The sequence below is a fragment of the Heterocephalus glaber genome, unplaced genomic scaffold (genome assembly GCF_053883595.1).
Source record: "Heterocephalus glaber isolate CG9 unplaced genomic scaffold, H.glaber_assembly_v1.0 deba00000901, whole genome shotgun sequence".
Lineage (NCBI taxonomy): Eukaryota > Metazoa > Chordata > Mammalia > Rodentia > Bathyergidae > Heterocephalus > Heterocephalus glaber.
Genome location: NW_028258171.1, coordinates 13,405,817 through 13,431,195, shown reverse-complemented (window position 1 = coordinate 13,431,195; position 25,379 = coordinate 13,405,817). Strand labels below are relative to the sequence as shown.

The following is a 25,379-nucleotide window of genomic DNA, read 5'->3' as shown; positions in this document are numbered from 1 at the left end:
TATTTTTTTCTTAGCGCCTAGCAGGGTGGCAAGCTTTTGACATCCACGGGAACTCACTAATCTTGGTTGGAACGTACTGGGCTGAAATTTTGATGCTGCAAAATACCGAATAAGAAGGCTGAGCCTTCGTATTTATAAACTAAAACATTCTGAAGATCACTTTCCCCATTGGCAAGGTATGCCAGGCATTTTGCTCAGAATCTTCTCCTAAAATGGAGAACTGATGTTGGGGAGAATCAGGTTCCTGTCTTGTTTGCATTGAGTGTTCAGTGAGCACATGACCCGGCTGCTCTCCGTTGGGACACATGCTGGTTCTTACTCCAGCACCTTCAAGTTAACTCAGCAAGCGAAACCCCGGTGCTGTGCTTCCTTCCTGCTGACAAGAGGCCAGAGGAAAAGATTTCCAAGGATGTTTGTGTGATTCGGAGAGGTTGGCATATGCTGGCATAAGCTCAGCAGGTTTAAAAAGTGTCGGAGAAGGGGCCGGGGATTTAGCTCAGTGGTTTCACTGCCTGCTGCGCAAGCGCAAGGACCCAAGTTTGATCCCCGGTATCTGCCCTCCCGCCAAAAGTGTCAGAGTCGCTTGCTGGTCTTTTCTTTTGACAAAGGTTCTATCAGTCCAGTCCGAGTAGACTGAGGGTAGACTGTAGCCCTCCTTATTTTCAGGGAGTAATACAGGAATTGGTAATATGGGGGTACTGTGCTGTAGGAGCGTAGGGTGATGTTTCTTATAAAGTGGGTGATGCTGGGAGTTTACCACAAGGTGAGAGTGGCTCAGCCAAGGGATCTTAGTTGACAGCAGACTAATAGAGAAAATTGGAGGAATGGGGACTTGGGCAGTGGGGAGAGGGGCAGATGTCCCAAGGGCTGGGAGGAAGCCTGTCCGTGAGGCAGGCTGCAACTGCAGGCACTTGGATGTGGACTGAGAGCTACCTTGGGCAGCTCCTCTCCCATATGAGGTCAGGTGGCCCTGTAGGGAGATGGGTGGAATGGGAAGGAGGGAGAATCCAGGAGGGCTTGGTCCTGCCAAAGAGTGTCTACAGGCACTTGGCGCTGGTTTCCAGGGTGGAGAGAACTGGCGTGAGCAGAAGAATGTGGAGTGTACTAAACTGCCTTGAAATTTTCTGAGTCTAAGATTAGAATTAACCGTAGGAACTGAGACAAAGCTAAAACCTCCAGTGAGGATGGCCATGGCCCCACTGAGGGAGGAAGGAGGAAGGCAGCCACTGGATACCTTGAGACCTGCTGGTGTAGGGATCGTCGTCCAAATACATCGTGTTGGGCTTTTTTAAAAAGCAATTCTGGCAGATAAAAACATTTTTTAACTTCTCTTTTATAGCTGAGGAATCCGAAGTAAACAAGTACCCAGAGTTTAGATTGATTTTCTGGGCATGGAGCTCTCTCCAGCACTGCTGTCTGCCGGACTTTGATGTGATAACCTTATAAAGTTCTGGTTGTGGCAAAATGGCACAGAATGGGGCTGTCTGTATTCTTACTGTGGCTCCATCCACCTCGTCTGACTGTGTAACCTTAGGTTACCTGGCCTCTGGGAGATGCATGAAAAGTAAAGATATAATAACAATATTTGATCTACACTGTAGTTAATGAGGATTTAATGGGGCGGCTCGTGCGCTGGGTTTAGAATAGGGCCAGGCACATAAATGTGCAGCGAGCATGAACCGTTATGTTGTCTCTAGAAGCAGAGTTCTTTAGGGAAGATTTCAGACATTTACAGCCATCCCTGCTTAGTGCATGGATGGATCCATGACAAAATTAATCTTGAAAGCAAGATTTTTAAATTGTATTTTACCCATAGAAAGAGTGAATTTTAGTGAGAGACTGTCCCAAATTTAGAGCCAGGAATTTGGATATTGAGTCCTTGTTGAACCACTTCCTGTGTGGCTTGGGGTAATTTTCCCCATGTCTCTAGCTCACTGTCCTTAGCTGTGAGACTCCCCATCATGGGGATAGCAGCCTGGGACACAGTCTTCTTGAGACTCACAGCAGATAGAGCAAAAGCTCTTTTACTTTATTTGTTTATTTATTCATTTATTTATTTGAGACAGGGTCTCACTGTGCAGTTCAGGCTGGCCTTGAACTCAGTATGTGGCCCAGGCTGGCCTTGAACTCAGCAATCCTCCTGCCTCAGCTTCCGGAGTGCTGAGACTACAGGCGTGAGCCACCACATCCGGCCCAAAAGCTTTTTTAAATGAAAGGAAGTATTGGATATTTTTATTCCCTTAGACGTGAACCCACTGAAAGCAAGAAAACTTGTCTATAGGATAGGCAAAAAGGAAGTCATCCTGGAATTTAAACCAGAGGTGCAGATAATCCAGCCCAGCTTTGCATGTTAATAACTTAGTAAAGTCTCCGCATGTGACACAACACACAAATGTGCACACTGTCAATTCCAGGGACTCCTCTCCCCGTCCTTCCTTGCACCTGCTCTCTGTAAATCAGCCAGCGAGTGTTTGTTTCCTCTCCACCCATGCAGTGGACTCCGAGCCCACTCCAGTGAATCCTTGCTATGATGGGAGCCACACGTGTGACGCAGCAGCGCGGTGCCATCCAGGGACAGGCGCGGACTACACCTGCGTCTGTGCACCTGGTTACCAGGGAGACGGACGGAGTTGCATGGGTGAGAGCGCGCTCGGCTTTTGTCGCCGACGCCTTGTTTTTACTTTGCTACCTCCAGCTTTGTATGTGGATGACATATATCTGTGGTCTCTGTGACCTCCATTGATTAATAAGTTTTAGCAACTGTTAATCTGAATGCAATTATGTGAAAACTAAAACTAAAACATCGTCTAGTTAGGTTTGAAAAGATGGTTCAGGGTGGGTGTTTTGGACTGAAGCTGTAGAAAGAAAATATGTTTTGCAATTCTTGGATTTTTTTTTTTTAATTCTTGGATATTTTAAGGTTTATAATTTTAACCTTTATTAAGTATTTGGTAGATTTACTAAAAGGCACGTTTCCAGATTTTCTTTAAATTTCAGACATTTTGTTTCCTCCACCTGCTGTATCCCAAAAAGCAACTAGAAATTTCTTCATATTTCAAAAGATTGCTAGTGTGTTTTTCTTCAGAATATCTATTATTATTATTTTTTTTGGTACTGGGGATCGAACTCAGGTCCTTGCGCTTGTGCATCAGGCGGTGAAACCACTGAGCCAAATCCCCGGCCCAATGTCTATTATTTTTAAACATTTAAAGAATTCTTAAAATAGTCATTCAAAAATGATCTCCCTGTGGCACACACTGGAAGCAATCGAAATGAATTTTTATTTCTGATTATCTGCCACTTTCATTCCTTCCTGATGTATAGAAATCCTGCACCCCTACTCTTGCTGAGACCATCTACCATCAGTCTCATAGAAGCATCAGAGCAGTGGGGAGACTTAAGTTTTCAGACCTTGCCTTGCTGGGAACCCTGATTTCAACAGTACTTTTCTGTTCACGTTTCCTCTTAGATGTAAATGAATGTGCGAACGGCTACCATCGCTGTGGCCCCAACTCTGTGTGTATCAACTTACCCGGCAGCTACAGATGCGAATGCCCCAGTGGCTATGAGTTTGTGGATGACCAGCACACATGCATCTGTGAGTACCAAAATTGCTTTGCTTTTTGGTCACAATGGCACTCAATCTTGCTCTTTAATTTGTTAATGTTTCTGCTATCCAGAAGCTCTGCTCTGTGATTTTCTTGAAAACAGCATGGACATTGCAATAACCCAAGCCTATGGTTCAGTTTAGCCCTGTTTATTGAGACAGTTTTCCCATAAATAGATATTTTTAGGCATGAGTTATGAGGGGACGTTCTCAGTTGGGATCACAGCCAACAAGACTATGTATCTCTCTAGTGAATGCCCCAGCCCTCAACTCAACTTAAGAGGTTCTAGATTTGTAATTCAGAGGTCTTGTCTCACATCTGAATCCAAAGACCCTCATCCATAAGATGCTTTTCCAGGGCTCTAAAACATACTTTGGATCTAAAAATGGACCCAAAAGAACTAGGATTCTAAGTTCATCCCACAGGTAGAGCTAGATGGTAATAGAGAAGATACAATCCAATGTGATGACAAAGTAACAGTGATGGTAGACACTGTGTGTGTGTGTGTGTGTGTGTGTGTGTGTAGCACTTGTGCTGAGGACTTACAAACTTCAGTCAGGGTCTATTTGGATGACTGATTTTCATGCCTAATACTTTAACCTCAAAACCATACATGTTTCTCAAACCTTTATGTGTGTAGCAGCTACCCAGAAACATCACTAATTGAGATTTGGGAGCCCTGTGAGCCCCGGATGTGCCTGTGCCCTGTGCTGTTGGCCTGCGGATGGTGCTGGGAGCAGCAGGGTTCCTCATTCACTGCGCTGAGCCCTTTTGCACATCTCCATCTTCTTTCCTCAGTGGTTGCCCCTCCTCCCAACCCCTGCGAGGACAGCAGGCACAACTGTGCCCCTGCTGGGCAGGCCCGCTGCATTAACCACGGAGATGGCACATTCAGCTGTGCCTGCCTGCCAGGCTACACTGGCAACGGGTACCAGTGTTCTGGTGAGTATCTGCGGGCCGGCCTTGGGGATCCTGGAGGCTGCTGGATGCACAGCTCCACAGAGATGGGGGGCCTCTGCCTTCCCTCCTTTGCCTCAGACAGCCTTGGCATTGCCCAAGGAGAAAAAGATGTCTCTGGAGTCGGGAAGGGAGGCTGGGTGACTTTCCTGTGACAAGACAGTTGTCCTTGGAGGAGACATCCTTGGAGTTCTCCTGAGCTGCTGCCAGCTTTAACCTCCTGTTCCTCGGAGCTAGAGCTCAGCTGGAAGGACTGACACACACAGTTCTTAGTTCTTTTTCTCTCATTTTTTCCTCTTCCCACAAACATCTGGTGAAAAGGAGTGGGGGCCATGCTATTGAGATCTGCTCTGAAGGTCGCAGGAGTCACAGGGTCCTTAGCACATCAGGTATCTGGCAGCAGAAGCAGACAACAAGTTAAGGAAAGGACAAGAGCTTGGATCTTGGGGTTCAGTTCCCCAACAGGCCCTTCCCCTTGCATTCCAAGCACCTCTCCCACCATTCTGTCATCCCCAGCATCTCATTTTACCATAACTATACGGGGCACTGACATGAAACTGAGTTTCCGTCTGATCACATATGACCAGGTAGATTTAGAAAACCATTTTTTTGAGACAGGGTTTCACTATGTAGTTCAGGCTGGCCTTGAACGCGCTATGTAGCCCAGGCTGGCCTGAAATGCACAGTGATCCTCCTACCTCAGCCTCCCTAGTGCTGGGATCACAGGTGTGCGCTCCTAATAGTTTATGCAGCCTTATTGTATAACAGTACTACTACTAACAGTACTATTGTATAATCAGTACTACTACTGATCTAGTTTTATGAACATTTACACTGAAAGAATATAACAGCCTCCTATCGGGACAATCAAAGGATATCAGAGTGTAAATTTTTAAAAAGTTTATCACAGTAAAAGACACTTTGCTAAGAATGATGGAATAAGTGTGTTTGAAGCAAGGGAGAGTGTTTTACATATTCTGAGGGGGGTTGACAGCAGTGCATCTTTTACTGTAATAAAGTTTTAAAATTAAACATGCACTGTATTTTTATCACTCTTGTATGCTGAAAAATTTAAATTTGAATGAGTAACCCTGTGTTCTAGTTTAATGACCTTATAAAATACTGAAATGATGTCTTAAAGAAAGAATTCAGGGAGTAAAGTGTGTGTCACAATAATATCCTTTTATATTTGTAGAGCTCTTTCTTCCTCTTATTTTCCTTATCAGCTCTCTTTCTCTTCCTTTGTTGCTTGCTTTCTCATTCTCATTGTGCTTTCTTCTCTCTCTCCTTCCCTTCTTCCCCTCTTCTACCTGTGATGGGTATGAACTTCACAGATGGAGGGGAGCCTTTGTTGGCTGTGGGGCCAGGCTGGTGTGCACAACCCTGACCATGCAAATAATGCTTTTTCCACCCCTGTGGAATTCATTCAGTTTTACCGAACCTACCTGTAGCTGTGAGAAATGAGAAGGCATAGAGAACAAAAATCTTGCCTGCAGAATTTCATACAGGCTGCTGAAGTAGCTGAGATGGTGCTTTTGGGGTATTTAATTCCTTAGCTCTAAGCAAAATAGTTGAAATTGCAACCTAGGTATGATGACTATTAATCAGTGTTAATTTAGGTTCTGTGCTTCTTGCTTTACTCCTTTTTAGAATCATTTTCTTTCCTTTCTCTCATGTCTGCTTGTCCTACAAGATGTTGGTTACTCTCGGGGACCATATTACACCCCTAAAGTTGGCTGCTTTTCCACCCTGAGAGTTTCAGAGTATTGGCATTCTTGGTTGCTACTGCAACTCTCTGGAGGCTGCAGGCCAGATGTCAGGCAGGCAGGGCGCACCCTGGGAAAGGAGCTATTCCTGGTGATGAGCAGGCGTCAGGACTGTTGGGCTGAGATCTTAGCTCCTTGCTGGCTGCTGCCAGTCTTCTCTTTCTTGCGACGTGGGCCTCTCCGACACAACAGCTTGGTTTATTAAAGCCGGTGAGACAAAGCCTGCTAGCAAGATGGGAGTCGCCATTGCAAAATGATCTCCCCGTCCATGTTACTTTATTGTATTGGTAACAAGCAAGTTGCTCAAAGGAAAAGGGCGACATAAGACCCTACCACTGAGTAGGATCACTCGGGGCCACTGTGGAGCTTCCCCCAGAGCCAGTCCCGTGTAGTAGGCTTCTGAGCGGTCAGATTGTGTGGCAGTCAAGAATAAATTGTCATTTTCCTTACAACCCTGCATAAATTAGGCAAGAATAATCAGGACAGTAACTTGCAGAACAAGCTTACACTGTGTTCCTGTGTAAGAGTGGGCTATTATTTAAAGGTGTTCCACAGCGTCTGGATGACCAGCGATCTTGGATGGCAGCTCTGTTTTGTGGGTCGTGTGATTCTCAAGGTGCACACCCTTTTACTCCATCACACTAACCATTGGAGGGTGTGTGGGTTTTCCTCCAGCCATGCTTGTTCAAAACCAGGCTCCGTGGAAAGGCTGCACTTGGATTTGGGTTCTCAGTCTGGATGGAGTCTGGCAGGAGGCTTTTCTCCAAATAGAGTTAAATCCCCTCCAGCTTTGCTCCATCTGGAGTGATTTCGATGCTGTGTCGGTGTGAGCTGGATGTGTCTCACGCGCGTTTGTCCTTATGGATCTTGGTGATTTTGCTGCTGCGAGAGCAGATTGTCTGGAGTTGGCGCCTTCCCAGGGCGGAGCAAGCGTGAGTGGAAGAAGCTGGGCTGCAGATGGGCCGTTACCAGAGCTGTCGGCACGCAGGACCAGTGTGAATGGAGGTGCAGACCTCATTCTCAGATTTTCCGTGCTCGGAATGTAGATGTAGGATGAGGCCTGGCACAGTCGCTGTGGCCACAGGGAGAAGTGAGAATGGGAACTGAAAGGACATCTGTTATCCTTGCGGGTCCCGGAGGGGTCACCTGCCCAAGGCACAATCTGCAGGATGTTTGGATGGATAACAGAGAGCAAGAGAGTGACGACTTGGGCCAAAGCAGTGATTTTACTGGGGCCCTGGCTGGGGTCAAGATTAACTGGCACCAGGAAATGGCAGTGGGCTCAAAAGTGAAAGGGAGGTGGAGACTGGAGTTCGGTGCTTGGGATGCTACCAAGGAGTCCAGCTGGTTTTCCTCAGAGCTAGGGCCAAGAAGGAAGTTGAAGCATAAGAGCAGAATGGAGGGATTTAAAGCACATTTTCCAAACCAGTTTTTGGGGAGCTTAAGAGATGATAAAGTTGTGCTAGAAGTGACCGCCTTCCGATGGCAGCATGGTACAAGGGTGTGACTGTTCCCTGGCCTTGCTTGTCTTGACCTTAGTCTCTTACAGTCCCTGAAGATTCCTCTACTGATGGTACCCAAGGAGAGCACTTGCCTTGCTGAGGGCTGAAAGTCCTTGAGATGCGAAAGAGCCCCCTGCCTCCCTTCCAACCCGATAGCTGGCTCTGAGCACGGGCCCTGGGGCAGCTGATTGCAGTTGTCTTCGATCGTGAAGTGAGGTTGTCCTAGGCGGAGTTGGGGGCTGCGATTCAGGGAGCCTTCACCTGCCCCGGCTTTTTGGGAGTCAGGGATCTCTACGTGTGAGGCCTGCAGTCTCTTCAGGGACTTTCTCTTCCTTGCTGGATAATAGCAGCTGGGAGAGGAAGCCTGGTCTTCCGGGTCTGCCCAGAATCCTTCGCTGTGGGCTTTAGTGACATCAGTAGCTTGGTCACTTTGGGGAATTCCCTCTCCCTTAGTTCAAAAATAACTGTAAGAAACTGCTCCCTGGGCTCTAGAAATAGGCCCTGTGTCTCAGGAAGTCCTGCTTCCGGTCATTGCTTGGGGTTCCTGTTATTATTAGAAGTACTTCTAGCTTACGTACTGTCAGTGGCTTTATTTCCTGCACTTGGCTGGATGTTCATCTTTGCCACTTTGGTTTTGCAGCCAGATTTGCAGCCTCCTCCAGGCCCCAGGAGCTAGATGGTCACCAGCTTTGTCCACAGAGCATTGGAGCTGTCCTTTTGAAAAGACAGAGGGGGCCCCAAAGGACCATGAAATATGACAATACTGATTTGTTTGTGGGTAACTGAGGAGCTAATTAAAATACCTTGCTTATTCTAGCCTTGCAGGTGAATTGGTAACTACTTCCTGGCTTAGTCCGTGAGAGGAGGGTGAGCAGGAAGGCCAGGCGCTCTCCTGGGAGAGCCTCTCTGGATGGAGTTAGACTTGATGGCGTTGGGCATTGAGGATTCTTTTAGATGCAAAAGCATTGATATATATGGACTAAATTCCCCTGAGGTAGAAGATAAGCAGAATGCCCATTTGCTAATTACAGTATGAGTTTCTTGTCTGCAGTGTCACACATGTCCACATGTCCACATGTCCCCACATGGGAAGGTGGTCAGAGCAAGATGGCAGGGATAGCAGTGGAAGCGATCATACCTGAGTCAGGGGAGGCTGGCTGAGGAGCGCCCCTGTTCCCACACCATTCACATCAGCTCCTGTCCTGCCCTGAGCTGTACTAAGGAGAAGCCGTTCACTCATTCACGCCAGTCATCCCATCACAGTCTTTTTCGATTCACACCTTCTTAAAAAAAGATTCTAGGGCCAGGGATTTAGCTCTGTGGTTTCACTGCCTGCTGCGCAAATGCAAGGACCCGAGTTCGATCCCCGGTACCAAAAGAAAGATTCTACGTTAGGTGCGGTGGTGCACACCGTGACCCCAGCACTCTGGCAGCCTGAGGTAGGAGGAACTCAAGTTCGAGCCCAACCCAGGCAACTTAGGACCCTAGTGAAAGTCTGTCTCAAAATAAAATATAAAAAGGGCTGAGGGTGTAACTCAGCAAAAAGTCCCTGGGTTCAATCTTTACTACGAAAAAAAAAGTGAATGTGACTAATGCTTTGTTTTATTTTCAGTCAAGCCTAGATCAGATCTGGACCCTTTGTTTATCCTCCTTTTACTCTAGAAGACTTGCTGCCCTTAGAAGAGTTCATCTCATCCACTGGGCATTAGTGTAAATGGCGAAAGATTTATGTGACCGGAGTATTGGGATTAGTGTTAACAAATCCACTCTCAATTTCTTGTTTGGGGGAGGGGATGTGTTTGAGATGAGTGAGGGACCTGCTGTTGTCAGGCTGTGCTGATTTTGGTAAATAAAATCCAAAGGGGTGTGAATTGGCTTCAGTTTGAAGTGTCAGGATTTTGTACTTGAGAAATAGGATTATGAAAATTCTCAAAATATCATGTGGAGCTTCCAGGGCCCTGAATTGTTTATATTGATATATGCCTGACAAATTTAGGCTTTCTTTATTCATGTGTTAACTCAGGTGTACTGGTACCACTTTTTTCTTTTTCTCTTTTTCCTCTTTTAAAAGTGGAAGACAGGGCCAGAGGTTTAGCTCAGTGGTTCCACCACCTGCCTTGCAAGGGCAAAGACCCAAGTCCTATACCCGGTACCAAAAAAAAAAAGTGGAAGACAAAAAATTTCTGGCGAAGGGAGGTCCCTCTTAGGCAAGGCTACACATGCTTCTAACTTAGTTGAAAATGTGTTTGGTGCCTCATCAGACTCCTTCCATCTCTGCGTGAATGTTATAGGAAGATGGTGTCAGCCATGGAAAGGAAAAAAACTATTGTTACCTATATTTATCTTTATTGTAGTGTTACCAAAAGGAAAGTAGTGATTTATAGTCTAAAGGTTTGTTTAAAGGTAATAACTTCCGGGAATTCACTGCAGATGAAAGATGCTCTAGAAATATACTGCAGGATATTTTTATCTGTGATTGGCCACATGTTTGATTTCCACACCGAACATTCTTGTTTTTGTTTTTTTTTGAGACAGGGTTTCGCTGTGTCACCCAGGCTGGCCTCGAACTCACAGTGATCCTCCTGCCTCAGCCTTCTGAGTGCTGGGATTACAGGCGTGAGCCACCATGCCTAGTTTACACTAAATGTTCTTAGTCTCATGTGTTAACTCATGTGTACCTGGGCCTTTTGTTCTCTTTTAAGTGTTGACATTTTTCTGCTCGTGCCCAAGATCTGTTGAAATTGGCCCCTTGTTGATCCCGGGGCACTGAGCTGGGTGGTCACACAGGTGGTGGACAGTGAAGTCATCTATTCCTTCCTTCCCTCTCTCCCTGTCCCCGTTCCTGCCCCCTGCAGATGTTGATGAATGTACGGAAAACAGATGTCACCCAGCAGCTGCTTGCTACAATACACCTGGCTCCTTCTCCTGCCGTTGCCAACCTGGACATCATGGAGATGGGTTTCATTGCACACCTGGTAAGGTTTGCGGGGCTGCATCAGCCACTTACATCTCTGGCTCTTTTGAGGGTATCATTCTCTGATCCTCAGCCCACACTTGATTTAGCCTGCTCTGGGGCCTTTGTGGATAGTTTTCAGGCCCCCAGTTACAGTGGACCCTCAAGTTACGACTGGCCTGACATACCAACAACTTGAGTTGTGACCAGAATTTTAGTTTTAACTTACGCCAGATTCTTGAGTTACAACCCAAATGCTGGCCACTCCTGCTTCCAGATGGTCTCAGATACAGATTTAACTCTTGAGTCCTGGAAGGAACATTACAGCATCCTTTCCTGTGTGGGTTAACTGAGAAATCCTGGGCCAGTGTCTCTCTAAGGATACTGAAATCTGCCTGTGTACAGGAGAGAGACTTTGAAGGCTGTGTAGAAGAGCCTGAGCCTCAGTTGACCAACTTGAGTTACAATCAGCTTCTAGAACGAATTGAGTTCGTAAGTCAAGGGTCCACTGTACCTCCCGCTGCTTGCTTCACCTGTAACTCACTGGTTATTAGCACCCACACAGGCTTGGGGTGTGAGCGGCCCTCATCCTACTCAGTGGCAGCTCTGGCTAACTACCCTAGTGATCTGTTTTGCCACGATGAGTGTGATTTGGATGCAATATCTCCGGGGAGCTTATTGAATTGCAGTCATGTGGGCTAGTATAAGTAAGGAGTAAGCACCTTTCGGGGCAGCTTTTGGGGAGCGAGGCCCACACTAACCTGGGTCTTCTCAGACTTAAGCTCTGTGTCCTCCCCACAGTCTCTGGGCCTGTTTGGGTGGATGCCACGGGTTTCTTCTCATTTTACCTGGATGGTGTTAGGCCCCCGAGGACAGGGCTGCATTATATATGAACTATGTTATCTAAAAATACAGTGAATGTTTTAAAAATTTTTTAAAAATGATCATAGTGAAAGACACATTGGTGCTGACCCCTCCTCATACTACTGCTGCTTGCTTTGAGTGCACTCATCCCATCGTTCTCGCCACTTTCTAATGCCGTTCTGGAGTCCTCTTTTGTGTCTTCAGTTGCACTGTCTTGGCTGCCTCAGTGTCCTGAATTGATTTGAAGTATTTACCTTTCATGGTCATTTTGACTTTGGGGAAGAGCCAGGAGCTGCCTGGTACCAGATCCAGTGACTCAGGTGGCTAAGAACACAGCGTAATGTTTTTATGAGCCTGCCTTTCCGTTGGATAGCAGGCACCACATTTTTTCTTTTGGTACCGGGGATCGAACTTGGGACCTTGTGCTTCCGAGGCAGGCAATGGAACCACTGAGCTAAATCCCCAGCCCTACTTTTTCTTTTTAATCACACCTTGTAAAGACACTCACAAAAGAGGACTTCCAGATCTGCTTCAGAAAGTGGCAAAAATGATGAGACGTGCTTGAAGTGAGGAGTGTTTTGAGGAGTATTAATGGAAGTATGTCTTTTACTGTGATACAATTTTTAAATCTAAACATTCGCTATGTATTTTGAGACCCCTTGTAGGCATGAGGTACTTACGGGGTACCTAGAGAATTGGGGACAAACTAGACAGTGGCAGAGCTAAAATAAGAATCTAGGGCTCCCAAATCCCAGTGCTTTGCTGTTATTCCCGTGTCATGCTGCTTTCCAACTGTAGGGAAAAAACTTCTCAGTACAAAAAGACTTTGATGTTGGCTTGTCACAGTGTAGGTCACAGTTCCTTTTATTTCTCTTCGTGTCTCCCTCTGCCCTGGCTCTGGAAGATGCCACCACAGGAATGGAGGCCTGTGAATACCAGCGGCACCTCGCCCAGGCCCAGCACGTCTACCCAGGGTCCCGTGTCCACATCCCCCAGTGTGATGAGCAGGGCAACTTCCAGCCTCTGCAGTGTCACAGCAGCACTGGCTTCTGCTGGTGTGTGGACTCCAGTGGTAACGAAGTCCCTGGCACCCACACACCATCAGGCTCCACCCCTCCCCACTGCGGACCACCACCAGGTGAGCGCACCCCAAAACAAACTTCGTACCCCAGATCAGGAGGCCTGAAGAGGCAGAATGGCACTGAGGTGGGGTAGATTGTAACCCATTCCAGACCATGTGGACACAGGGCTGGCTGTCACCATCCTCTGACAATCACTGTTCTCTGAGGAGCGCTTGGATGAGCTGTGCACACCTCTGCGTGTGTTTGTGTTCTGGGACACACAGGCATGCATATGGCAGAGCCTCTGTCACACACTGAGTGCCAGCCACTGAGACCCTCGTGGAGTTCCAGACCAGGAGTCAAGATTGAGTATCTTGTCAGACTGAGGCACAGTGAGATATCTTAGAGAGCCGGAGGGCCTGGCCAGACCAGCATCTTGTCTAGAAGGAAAGCTGCCTCGCACCTCTCCTTGCCTCTCCCAGTTACAGGACACAGTCTGAAGGCTGTGTTCATATCGATGGGAAAATCACTGAAACTTCGGTGATGGATCCGCTTGTCTCCTCCAACTCCATGCCCAGCCCTCTCTCGCCTCCCCAACACGGCAACGGGGAATCCCTCTTGCCTCCGATGCCCTTGTAAGAGAAGGGAACCTGCATTTTGTTTCTACAATCTGAGATGGTGAGGATGAACATTTGTCATCACCCGAGCTGCCTGTCGGGTGGCACGTGGTTAGCAAGCGCTCAGAGTTGATGCCAGCAGCAGGCTGCCGAGGCAGCGCTCTGCTCCTTGTTGAACTGTTCAGAGATGCGTAAAGTGTTTTAATTATTATTATTATGGAAGAACTCTGATGAAGGACATAGGATTGGTTTGATGCTGTTTTAGCCAAAATGATTCTTTTATCTGTAAGCTTGTATTCCAAGATCCGTTTTTACTACTGAGAAGAGTTCCAAAAATATCATACTATTCTTGGCTTTTAATGGATTATAAGAGTGACCAGAGCTCGAGAATTACCAATAATTTTTTTAATGATCTTATTGTTACGCCCAGGACTTGAGTGGTTCTCAGATCTATATAGGTGAAAACTGGTCACGGCCTTGATCCACAGTGACACTCCTAGTCCCTGTCTGTCCTGAGTTTTAGGAAAAATAATTCTGCAGGTAAAAAAAAAAAGTACATAGAAATCCCATTCTCTCATGGCTTCTCTTTAAAAGGTCTAGGTTCTATTCTAGCTGGGATTTAGAAAAATCAGACGGTTTGAAGATACCTTAGGAGCATGGCTCAGAATTTTGTGCACTTTGTTAAGAGAAGCATGGATTAAAGACAGTGGCTTGGACTGGGGTGTTAATCACTGAAATAGGGACACATTTTTCGGTGCAGACTTTCTCATGGCCGGACTTCTCTCCCTTGGCACTGGTTTGATTTTCGCTGCCGGTTTTGATTAGTCTCATGTGCATAATGGGGTCGACTTGAGGGGGTGAAGACACTTTGTGCCCAAGATTTCAGAATATTTAAGCCCCTGCCAACCAGAAGCAGAAGAGAAATAAAGTCATGGCTGGATTGAAAAGTAGCTCCCAACAGCAAGGAATGAGAGAGATGCCCACGTCCGAGTGACCTGAGACCTATTTCCCAGAGGCTGACTGCTGTGTGCCCGAGTTCCAGACCGAGAGATGGGCCTGGCTGAGTGGGCCCTGGGACCGAGAATGGGTCTTCAGAGTTGAGTGTGGATGGGGCAGTGTTGGCACTTCCCTGGGGTATCCCACCTTGAAGCAGACAGCTAGTGTTGGAAGAAGTAGCAGTCCTGTCTCCTCACTCCTTGAGCCACATGTGGGTAAGGAATTCAGAGTCCTACCATCTCCATGAGGTCACAGAGAGACCTTTGCCTCCTGTGGTCAGGGAGCTACAGCTGCAAACTGAAGGGCTTCTGCTTGCCCCAGACCGGCAGAGTCTGGCGGTGGGCCTGGCTGGATTTGCGCTTGGAGGATTTGATTCTCCATTCTCCCACCTTCCCATGGAGCTGTCCATGCTGCAGCCCCCTTGTAGTATTTCTTTGTTCTTTGACGTCATAGGAGGGTTTTGAGCCAGAGACTAGTGTGAGGTGCCTTTGGGTTTGAAATGGACCACTCTGGCTGCTGGGTGAGTTTCCAGGGATTTAGGGGAAAGGAGAGAGGGCCCAGTAGTGTGGAGAGAGGACAGCCAGGAGCAAGGCCCAGCATAATGGGCTGAAGGCCCTTCAGCCAGGAGGTAGGAAGCACTAAAGCTATCCTCAATGTGTTTTGAAGGTAGAAATGACAGGATTTTATGACATATCACATGTGGAGAGGAAGAGAAAGGAGTCAAGGATGATTGTGTGTGAGCAATGGGGAAAACAGAGGTGCTATTTACTGATAATGAAAAGACGAGAAGAGCAGGTTGATGGGCATTGTGGCTTTGTTAGTGTTACTCTGAGATTCCCGTCACATGCAAACAAAGGTAGTGCAAGTAGACTCTTGGCTGTGTGATTCTGCAGACCATAGGCTTTCAGTTTCAGGAAGTAAAAAGCAGATGCTCTTCCTTTTATTTAAGTAACCCTATTTGGGTAACCCTATCATAAATGAACAAGTTGTTTCAACATCCGGCAACAGAGTCTTTTCAGACAGAAGCACCTGTGCTTGGGACAGAGGCTCCATGGCCCTGTGGCAGCTGTCTGGGAGGGAACAGCTCTGCACAGAAGCCAGCAGGACATCAGCCATGGTCTGGAGAGGAAACCGGAAGGGAAGACACTGCAGAAAAGAAGAGATGAGCTGCAGAAAAGAGTGGCTTTGAGACAGTCCCTGGGTAGGGTGACTAAAGACCTTCTGGAAACTGAGCTGTCTGAGACTCAATTTCAAGCTGTTTCCTGGCTCTCAGCAATGCTAAGATGCATTCGGACCAGGCTCAAGATAGCTTTCCCAGTGGCAGATCTCGGAGACTGAAGTGAGTGGGAAAGAACTGTTGGCTGGTAAGCATCACACAGGCCTCGGAGTCCCCCAAAGAGTCTGCACAGTGCTCTGTCAGCACAGGTGCCCGGGGTGCAGGCAGGATATCCCCATGGGCCTCTGCCGGCCTCAGCAAGATCAGCCCCTTCCCTGGGCTGCAGCTCTTGCCCCGCCTCCCCTTCTTTCTTGATGTGGCCCAGCTTTGATGGCAGCTCCTCCTAGCATGAGGAGACGAGCCCTGATCCCACAGAGACCTGCTTGGAACACAGTTGCTTCCCTGGCCCAGCATCCAGGGGCTGGGCTGAGGCCTCAGTCCTGGACAGGAGGCAGAGGGAGGCGTGGAGGTCAGGTGTGGAGACCTCGAGCTCCATTCTGTCCTTGGCCGGCAATCAAAGGCTTTGTTTCCCCATCTGCTCAGAGCCCACCCAGAGGCCCCGGACCCTCTGCGAGCGCTGGAAGGAAAGCCTGCTGGAGCACTACGGCGGCACGCCCAGGGATGACCAGTTTGTGCCCCAGTGTGATGAGCTGGGCCACTTCAGGCCCCTGCAGTGCCACGGGAAGAGCGACTTCTGCTGGTGCGTGGACAAGGACGGCAGAGAGGTGCAGGGCACGCGCTCGCAGCCAGGCATCACCCCTTCATGTAAGTGTCCCACGAGTCTCTGTAGGGGCTGCCCTCGGGAGGACAGGAGGGTTACCGTGCCTGATGGAAGAAGTCACTTCACCCATGTGCTGGGCCCATTTATAACCTGGCTCGCCCCACAGTCCCAGTTTGGAGATAGTGTCGGTTTTGTCACATGCAGTTGCTGTAATTAGAACAGCTGGAATTCATTTCAACACTCATTTACTCCCCCTCTCCAACCCGGGGCCAGAGGGGACAGTGTCACCCTGGGGCCCCAAGGAGGTTTTATCCCTTCTAAAACAACCAAAAAACCCTTCTTTTCTTTGTTGTGAGGGAAGCGTTTTGTTGCCTTTCCTCCCTAGTAATTGGCAATGATTTACATAATTGATTCTTGAAAAAAGAACCCTAGAAATTAGAATTCCTTTTGAAGAACATCTGGAGCACATCTGGTTAGGGCGAAGAACCTTTGATATATTTGGAGGCTGTGGTATGTGAGAAAGTAATCTGTTGTCCCCCTGTCCACCGCGTTGTTTCTCCTCCCCTCCCTCCCTACACCCTCCTCTGTCCCTTGGGCAGGTATTCCCACCGTGGCTCCACCCACCGTCCGACCCACGCCAAGGCCCGATGTGAACCCTCCGTCTGTGGGCACCTTTCTGCTCTATGCCCAGGGCCAGCAGATCGGCTACTTGCCCCTCAACGGCACCAGGCTTCAGAAGGACGCGGCCAGGACCCTGCTCTCTCTGCATGTAAAGTGGGGTCTGGGTTGGGGTTCGCGGGGCTTCCAGAAGGCCCACTGAGGACCAGGCCACAGGGCAAAGGACTTCCTCCCTGGGCCTGGCTTTCTTGCAGGGAGTGACATCTGATGGACCATGCCCATTCTTTTGGGGGTTCATGGGATTTCAGGGTGGTCATGATTTGCAAGGCGATGTGATGTGATGATCCTGGGGAAATTGGCAGAATCTTAACCCAGGTTCTCAGGGTTCTTACGATGCCAGACATCTCCACAGATCCTGGAAGCCAAAAGGACAGGAGGTGGCAGCTACAGAGTGCAGTTTCGGGAGTCAGTTGAGAGCCCCAAGTGGAAAGCAGACTTCCACAGCCTCCCTGGCCCTCCCGCCCATTTTGGCTGTGTAGCTTTGGCTGGCTTCTTTGACTCCTTTGCAGGGAAGGTTCAGGGAGTGTAATGCTGGGGAAGGAGCAGCTGGAGCCTTCCCTAGGGGATGCTTGCTGCTTGCTGAGCCAGCAGCCTCTCAGTTGCCAAGGTATTGCAATTCAGAGAGGGATTTCTTCTCTAAAATGGGGTAAAGAGAAAGGGTTCCCCAGAAGGACTTTTACAAATACAATTGGGATTTGCCTATTTCTAAACTTCACACACAGGGTACTTGCTCATCCAGTAGAAAAATGGTACGGTGCTCATGTTGATATTTACTTGTTAATGAATTACTTATTTGGTTCCTAACAATCTTAAAAGCAGCCAGTGTTCAGAAAAGGATGTATTTTTCTCCTGTCTTAGGATTAGAGGGATTTTGCCTCTCAGCAGACTCAAGCATGTTGTTTTTTAGTAGAAGTTTCTCAGAAAGAGGTAGAAAGAAACTTTGATGTTGCCGCCACCTCACTCTGGCCCATCTTTCATTCTAGCCACATGGGATGGCTGGAAGACAGCTCTGAACTGTCCCTAATGGGGCAGAGTTGGGGTGGCTGTGGTGGAGGAACAAGAAGAAACAAGGCATAGGTTATAAGCTCATCTTAGGGAAATTTACTTACACTGGGAAATTCTTTGCATGAAACTTTGAAGTCATTATACATGGGTTTAGGAATATCATGGCTCCCTAGGTTAGCGCAAGCCCATATGAATATATATGTGCTCTTGCCTGGAACAAATGACTTGCTAATTTTCAAGTAAAAGGATCACTGGTCTGAGGTTCCCCACCCCGTACAAACTGCCTGTCTTGAGCAGCCTTTGTAGTCCCCTGTGCCGACTGCTCTCTCCGTGCCGAGTCAGGCCAAGCTCCAGGAGGCTCGGCTGGCCAAGGCTGCAACTGATGGACCCTCAGGGACTGCCAGATGGCCTCTGGATGTCCTCTCTGCACATCTGCTGGGGCTCAGAGCAAGAGTCTGGGTTTGCAACCAAATGGAGCAAGTCTTCTGTGGTGTTGAAGGAAAGAATATCCAGTCTCAGCATTATGATAAAAAATGATCATTATTTAGCAAAAAGGAAGGAGGGCAGAGCCTGTTGGCCAGGGTTGGCTGGCCACAGTTTCCCACTTCTTTACCTCATCAAATTACAGACTTTCTTTCATACAGAGTACAATGGAAGACTTGTTTTGTTTATAGTAGGTGGGAGTATCAGTGATTGTACCTCAAGGAGGGCAGAGATCTCAACCGGTGCATAGGGGAATAGAGAAATCTTGACAAATTTTAGAAAGGCTCTTTCAAAAAGTACCAATAACATTTGAAAGGATTTAGCTTTTGTCCAGGTATTAAGGACTTACTTTGCTGAAACTATGTCCTCTAATCATCAAATTATTGCTTTTACTGCCGGTAACAGCACCTATTTATTATAGCACCTATGTCTGTATCCTAACTACTGATTATGATACTTTATATGCATTTATAGTATTAATTTTTGTAGCCTCATTTTGCAAACTGAGGGGACAAAGGCACGAAGAGTTTTAAGTACCAGTGCCACACAGTAAGTAGCCCCAGGGAGGTCCCTACTGCCCACTTCCCTTAACACTCTGTCCACTTTCTACAAAACTAAGTGCAGGGTTGCTTGCTGTAGCTATGCATGAAAGTGAACTTGAGGGAGATTCCAAACAATCCCAGTTCTTCTGATTGTATGATTTGGTCCACGAAGGGCTCCATAGTCGTGGGAATTGACTATGACTGCCGGGAAAGGATGGTATACTGGACAGATGTTGCTGGACGGACAATCAGCCGTGCTAGCCTGGAGCCAGGAGCAGAGCCTGAGACTGTCATTAACTCAGGTGAGTGACTTCACTCAGCAGCGTGAGCTTTGCATTTCACTTATTTTACTAAGTCACTTGACTGCTTTATGCCGAAGTCTTCTCTCTTTTCATCGAACAGGGGAGGTTAAGTCCTGTGCAAGTCACTTTTTTGAGCTGTACAAGACTGACCTCTCTGAAAACAAACATGTTCACATAAAGAATGAAAAAGTGGGGCCGGGGATTTAGCTCAGTGGTTCTGCCACCTGCCTCGCAAGCTCAAAGACCCGAGTTTGATCCCCAGTACCAAAAACAAAACAAAACAAAAGAATGAAAAGGTGATTCTGATGATGATGAACTCTTCTAAAAAAAACAACTAACGGTAGGAGTTCAGGTAGTGATAGTTTATGCTCCCGGCCCATCACTACGGATGCTCGGTGTCACCAGTGTAGTGTGTCTGTTAGCTAGAGGTGGTAGAACAAGTAACAAAAGCATCGCTTTCTCTGTTAAGCTGGTTCCAGGAACTTAGAGACACTCAGGCTCTTTTTTTTCTTTTTTTAAGATGTTCATACATGGCAGATCTCCGCTTGAGTTCTTCACCCTCACACCCTGCGAGTGTTCCAGCCCCACCTTTGTTCCCATTTCAGGTCTGATAAGCCCAGAAGGACTTGCCATTGACCACTTCCGGAGGACCATGTACTGGACGGACAGCGGCCTGGATAAGATAGAGAGGGCCAGGCTGGACGGCTCCGAGCGCAGGGTCCTCTTCCACACCGACCTAGTGAACCCCCGCGCCATCGCTGTGGATCCGATCCGAGGGTCAGCTGGCTTCCTCTGCATCTTTTCTCTTCCCTGTAGATCCCCTTTTCCAGCTTGTGAATATTAAATACAGTGTGGGGATGGAGAAGGGAGCGTGATAGAGTATTGAGGACGTGTTGGGTGTCAGGCACTCTGTAGGCAGTCAGGGTGTGTTCTTTCATGGAGCTTCGTTCTGTTAGGAGAAAAGGAGTCAGTGAACAAATGAGAATCGTATTAGGCGCTGAAGTGACATGGGGAGAGTTCAGGGTGATGAGGGGGCAGGGGCTGCCTGGGCCAGGGAGTGGGTCCCTGCCCACTTTTAGAAACCGTTAACACCACAGCTGTGTTTCCCCCGTGTACTCACTGGTGAGGCTCAGCGAAGCTCAAATATTGGGCATGTTACTCTTCTGGGCTGGCTTTACTGTAGTGAAGAGTCGAGATAAATGTTCCCTATCTGGGACAAACGCTGAGGCCATCAACTGGGACAAACAAGACTTAGTGGAACCTGGAATATTTTCGTATTTGAGAAAATCTCACCGTATTTGAGTAGAACTTCTACCCAACAGAATTCCAGGGAAGCCCTTCAAATCAGTAAAAACCTTCAGCAAGTGGTTTTTGACTTGCACATAGCAAGTATGGGGCCTCAGAGTGGTTCTAAACTTCAGGTTCTACACATGGGGAAGGTAGATCTTTCTTTATTGCACTTGATTTAGCCATAAGAACCTCCCAAAAGCTTTGAGTAAGCTTGCCTTTCTTCATTCACAGCGCCTATTAGTTCTGGTGCCTGGCCTAAAACCAGGGGGAGCTGCCAGCTGGTAAGCAGGGTGCCTTGGCCGTGTGCTCCATGGTTGATAGGAAGAGGCATCCTTTAAAGCTGAAATCCACATCACAGCCAAGAGTTTAGAATGAAAGCAGAGCGTCTGCCAAGCCTTGGGTTCAAATCCCAGCACACACACACACAAAGATGAAAGTAGAACATCCTTGTTCCTTATCAAGATAGCAAATAGTAGGACTTTAAAAATAATTTAATGTAACACATGTAACTAAATCTTCCACAGCTGCTTAAGGGCTCACTCATTAAGTCTTCCTGTGTATTTCTCTTCCTATAGATCTTACCCTTACAATTTTCTTCCTCAGACAATCCACGAGTAATTTGTACCATATGATTTGTGTCTATGTGAGCTCGTTCAGGACTGTTTGCAGTGTCTTAAATCATTTTGGGAAGGGGACAGATCAAATGATGGAGTGATAGCACATTCCACCCCATGGCTGCTTCTACCTTAGCACAGAGCAGAGGGGGCTTTCTCGCTTCCAGCTCCACCTTCCCCAGTGCTTTATGGGTTGGGCAGAACTATAGGGCAACCTCATGAGCTCTTCCCCTTTGGTTTTCTCTGTGTTCAACTGACACATTCTAAGTGTCCATTGCTTTTTATTTTTGGTACCGGGGATCAAACTCAGGACCTTCCACTTTTGAGGCAGGTGGCGGAACCACTGAGCTAGACCCCTGGCCCATTTTGCACTTCTTAACAGGGCATTTAAAACTCTTAAGTGCCTCACTCAGTGTTTCCACCCCAGGACCAGGGAGATTCTCCTTTAGCAGATGCCATATCGTGTATTTCCTGAGGATTTCTCTTCAAATCTCTGGTCTAAGTTCCATGGTTTCTAGAGCCAGACCCTCCCTAACAACTTCATTTCTTTAAATGTTAAGCCCAAGATCCAGTTCAAGATTTCAACAAATTTAAGGGTGTCTGGGCAGTTGAGTCAGAGGTGTTCCAGAGGCAAAGATTTTGATAGGGCCTTAAAATGATGACTTCTTCCACACAGTTGTAAGTACCAGAAAACCTTGTGCTGTAGGTAAAAGTAGGATATGGCTATACTTGAGTTATCAGTTGCTGTGTAACACAGTGCTCAATATCTTGGTGGCGTAAGAGGACAAACATTATCTCACTTTGTGTGGGTCAGCAGTTGGTGTGGCTTACTGAAGGCCTCTGACCTCTCTCACAAGGATACAACCACGGTGTACTGTACTGGCCAAGCCGAGTGACCTCAGAGCTCAGCAGGGGGAAGGCCCAGTGGGCTTCCTGTCCTGGGCAAATGAGTACCTTTTGTCTCTGTAGGGTCACCTGCAGCATGGCATCTGGCTTCTCTCAGTGGGCACGAGAGACAGTACCCAGGGTGGAAGCCAGGTCTTTGAAACCTAAGTTGGAAGTGATGTCCTATCACTTGTGCCACATTTCACTCACTAGAAGCAAGATACTAAATCTACCCCAAGCTCAAGGGCATTACTTAAGGCTGAGCATACCTGGAGATGGAAACCAATGATGCCTGTCATGGATGCATGGCTTTTTATGGGGGTTGGGGTTGCTGGGGATTGAACCCGGGCTTCCCATGTGTTAGGTAAGTGCTCTCCCAGTGAGCTACATCCCCCAACTCCTGCACAGCTATTCTTTTACAATCTTGCTTTTAAAAATTTACCTACAGCAACTTGTATTGGACCGACTGGAATAGAGAAGCTCCTAAAATTGAAACATCTTCTTTAGATGGAGAAGACAGAAGAATTTTGGTTAATAAAGACATTGGATTACCCAATGGCTTAACTTTTGACGCCTCCTCTAAACTGCTGTGCTGGGCAGATGCAGGTAATACTGATGAAATACATTACAGTAGATTTGAAGACAAATTTTACTATAAACCTAAATTCTATCATTTAGATCTTGATTTAAGTTTATACCTGTACAGCAAATCTATTTGATCTGTAAAGTTTGAAACAATTTTGTAATGATTCTAACTTTTGGAATTTGGGTAACAGGGGGCTGAATTAGGCATTAAGTTTGTGCTGTTCACCTTGCCCAACATGAGCACTTGGCAGACTTGCATTTGAAAGTATAGTAGTCACTGTTGAATTCACAAAGTTAAATAGAGGTTATTTTGTCTTTTGGGCCATTATTTACAGTCAGTACGTTATGTTGCTGCGGACATTCTTTGAAAGCAATGTCAGAATACCTTCTAATACATTTAGCACCTAGCTTTATTTCTGTTGTGTGGTAGAATACAGCAGTATCTCAGCTCACGAACACTTTTGTTTGCAACAATTTGGTTTGGCAAAATTTTGTTTTTGTTTGCAAACTCTGCATCAGGTGATAAACACGACCACAGCCATCTTTTCCAGAATCCTGGAGCAAATTAAGTTCATGAACTGAGGCACCACTGTAACTGAAAAGATGCTGTGTCTGATTCTACTAAAGAATATGAAAGTGTTCTTGAATTTATAATTAACAAGGATTATAATGTGTGGCACTTTTATGATACAGCCATCCAACTGTATTTAAAAGTACTTGAAATAAATTTATCTATAAATATCAAAACTTAAGAAACACCTGTTTAGCTATTGCAAACTTTTCAAGATTGCTTCCTTTACACTGAAAAATAGTCATGTTACCATTTTAGCTGCTTTATTTTTACCGAGAGAATATTTTTTTTTAAATTAAAGATTTTGGTTAAGTTTGCTTTAGCCATTATATATTGCTTTGCAAAGGGCAAGTATTTACCTAGATGTTTATGACAATTTGAAGGCTGTTTGAAATTATATAAACTCTAAAAATACTTCGTCAACTTTGGAAGAAACCTAGCCAGACTTCAGCAGATTAATACCTCTTCTTAAAAAGAATTGTTTGAGGGCCGGGGATTTAGTTCTGTGGTTTCACCGCCTGCTGCGCAAGCGCAAGGACCCGAGTTCGATCCCTGGTACCAAAAAAAAAAAAAAAAAAGAATTGTTTGAATTTGTATTAAAAACAAGAATGCTACCGACCTAGGGACTAGTACTAGAACAGGACATTATAGTTGCTAATTTGTGTGGCTGTGATGGGAATGAAATGTTGTCTTGGTTTTTTTTTTTCTGCCTTTTTTCCCCTTGAGAATCTCCCACTAATTTTGGCACAGTAGGTTTTGTTTTCTCCGTGGCATGAAAGGGTCTCACTTCTCCCTTCTGATGTTTTAAAAGGAACCAAAAAACTGGAGTGTACACTACCCGATGGGACTGAACGGCGTGTCATCCAACATAACCTCAACTACCCCTTCAGCATTGTGAGCTATGCAAATCACTTCTACCACACGGACTGGCGGAGGTGAGTCAGGCAAAGTGGGCCGGAGAGCACATTAGTCATTCAGCAAGTTCAACTTGGTTATAAGCCCTCTGCTGAGGTTTCTGGTTCATTATCTCATCATTGGGCACATTAAGGGATTACTACTTTTGAAATCATGTACTGTATTTTACCCAGAAATTTAATAGTGTTGCTCACAGGTAGCTGAAAAGCAGCAAAGCTACTTGATAAATCAAAAAAAGGAAGCACATTTTAAAAAATCTGTTCTTCAAAGATAAAGATTACCCTCAACTGGGGACTGGTACCTACGTCAGGTACATCATCTGGGTATGGGATTTGAGCTCTTCTTCTTAACCCTGCAGAGGTCTTGGGTGTTACCCTTACAATAAGCATTTGTATCTCTATCAGCCACAACCTCCGAAGGTAAATAACAATATGGACTTACTGTGTACCTGGGAGACTAAAAATGCTATGTAGACTAGGTCTCTAATGAGGATCTGGGGAACATTTTGAAAACAAAACAAAAATGATATGTAAGTCCTTCTACCCATTCCCTACAATTTTAATTGGTTTGGCATGAGGCTCAGGCATCAATCCCTTAATAGATGCTCATGTGCTTCTACAAGCAGCCAGAATGAGGACAACCTATGGAGACTAGTGCTTCTGGCACCAGGATCTCCCCAAAGGCTTACTGAAGCATATTGCTGGGTTCCACCTGTTTCTAGTGGGTAGTTTAAGGGGGCCCTGAACTTGCACATCCTGTAAGTTCCCAGGTAATTTTGGTCATGGGACACCTTGAGAACCACTGGTAGTGCACACATTTTCCATGAGTAAAAACTCTTGGTTAAATTGATTTTAAAAATGTATTCTAGAAGGCTGGCAGAGATTTTTCTCTACTGAAACTTTATCTTCTATTTTCCTAGTGATGAACTTTCCATGAATTCACTCTTCCTTTCTGTCACCAGGGATGGTGTTATATCAGTAAATAAAGACAGCGGCCAGTTTATTGATGAGTATCTCCCAGAGCAGCGATCTCACCTCTACGGGATAACTGCAGTCTATCCCTACTGCCCACCAGGTACACAAACGTGCTTTGGGAATCGCCTTTGAATTACTTAGCAGGGTACAGAGGGGATCAAGGCTAACTCATTACCTCTGCTGCCACTGACACTGCTACCACTGTTGTCTTTACTTCTGAGCTTAATATACACAAAATAAAAGACTTGTTGTTCCAACTCAGTTACAGAATATT

General features: G+C 46.6%; 1 protein-coding gene across 1 annotated transcript in view; it reads left to right on the top strand.

The window, feature by feature from the left end:
• The window catches only part of Nid2 (nidogen 2), a 61,723-nt gene that overhangs the window by 35,627 nt on the left and 717 nt on the right, over positions 1 to 25,379 (top strand). Inside the window, exons 9-20 of the mRNA XM_004835536.4 lie at positions 2,495 to 2,638; positions 3,470 to 3,598; positions 4,407 to 4,550; positions 10,689 to 10,808; positions 12,555 to 12,788; positions 16,084 to 16,305; positions 16,861 to 17,030; positions 19,142 to 19,271; positions 19,877 to 20,048; positions 22,509 to 22,666; positions 24,028 to 24,151; positions 25,093 to 25,205. Of these exons, the coding sequence (XP_004835593.2) occupies positions 2,495 to 2,638; positions 3,470 to 3,598; positions 4,407 to 4,550; positions 10,689 to 10,808; positions 12,555 to 12,788; positions 16,084 to 16,305; positions 16,861 to 17,030; positions 19,142 to 19,271; positions 19,877 to 20,048; positions 22,509 to 22,666; positions 24,028 to 24,151; positions 25,093 to 25,205 (1,860 nt within the window). The remainder of the gene's footprint in view (positions 1 to 2,494; positions 2,639 to 3,469; positions 3,599 to 4,406; positions 4,551 to 10,688; positions 10,809 to 12,554; positions 12,789 to 16,083; positions 16,306 to 16,860; positions 17,031 to 19,141; positions 19,272 to 19,876; positions 20,049 to 22,508; positions 22,667 to 24,027; positions 24,152 to 25,092; positions 25,206 to 25,379) is intronic.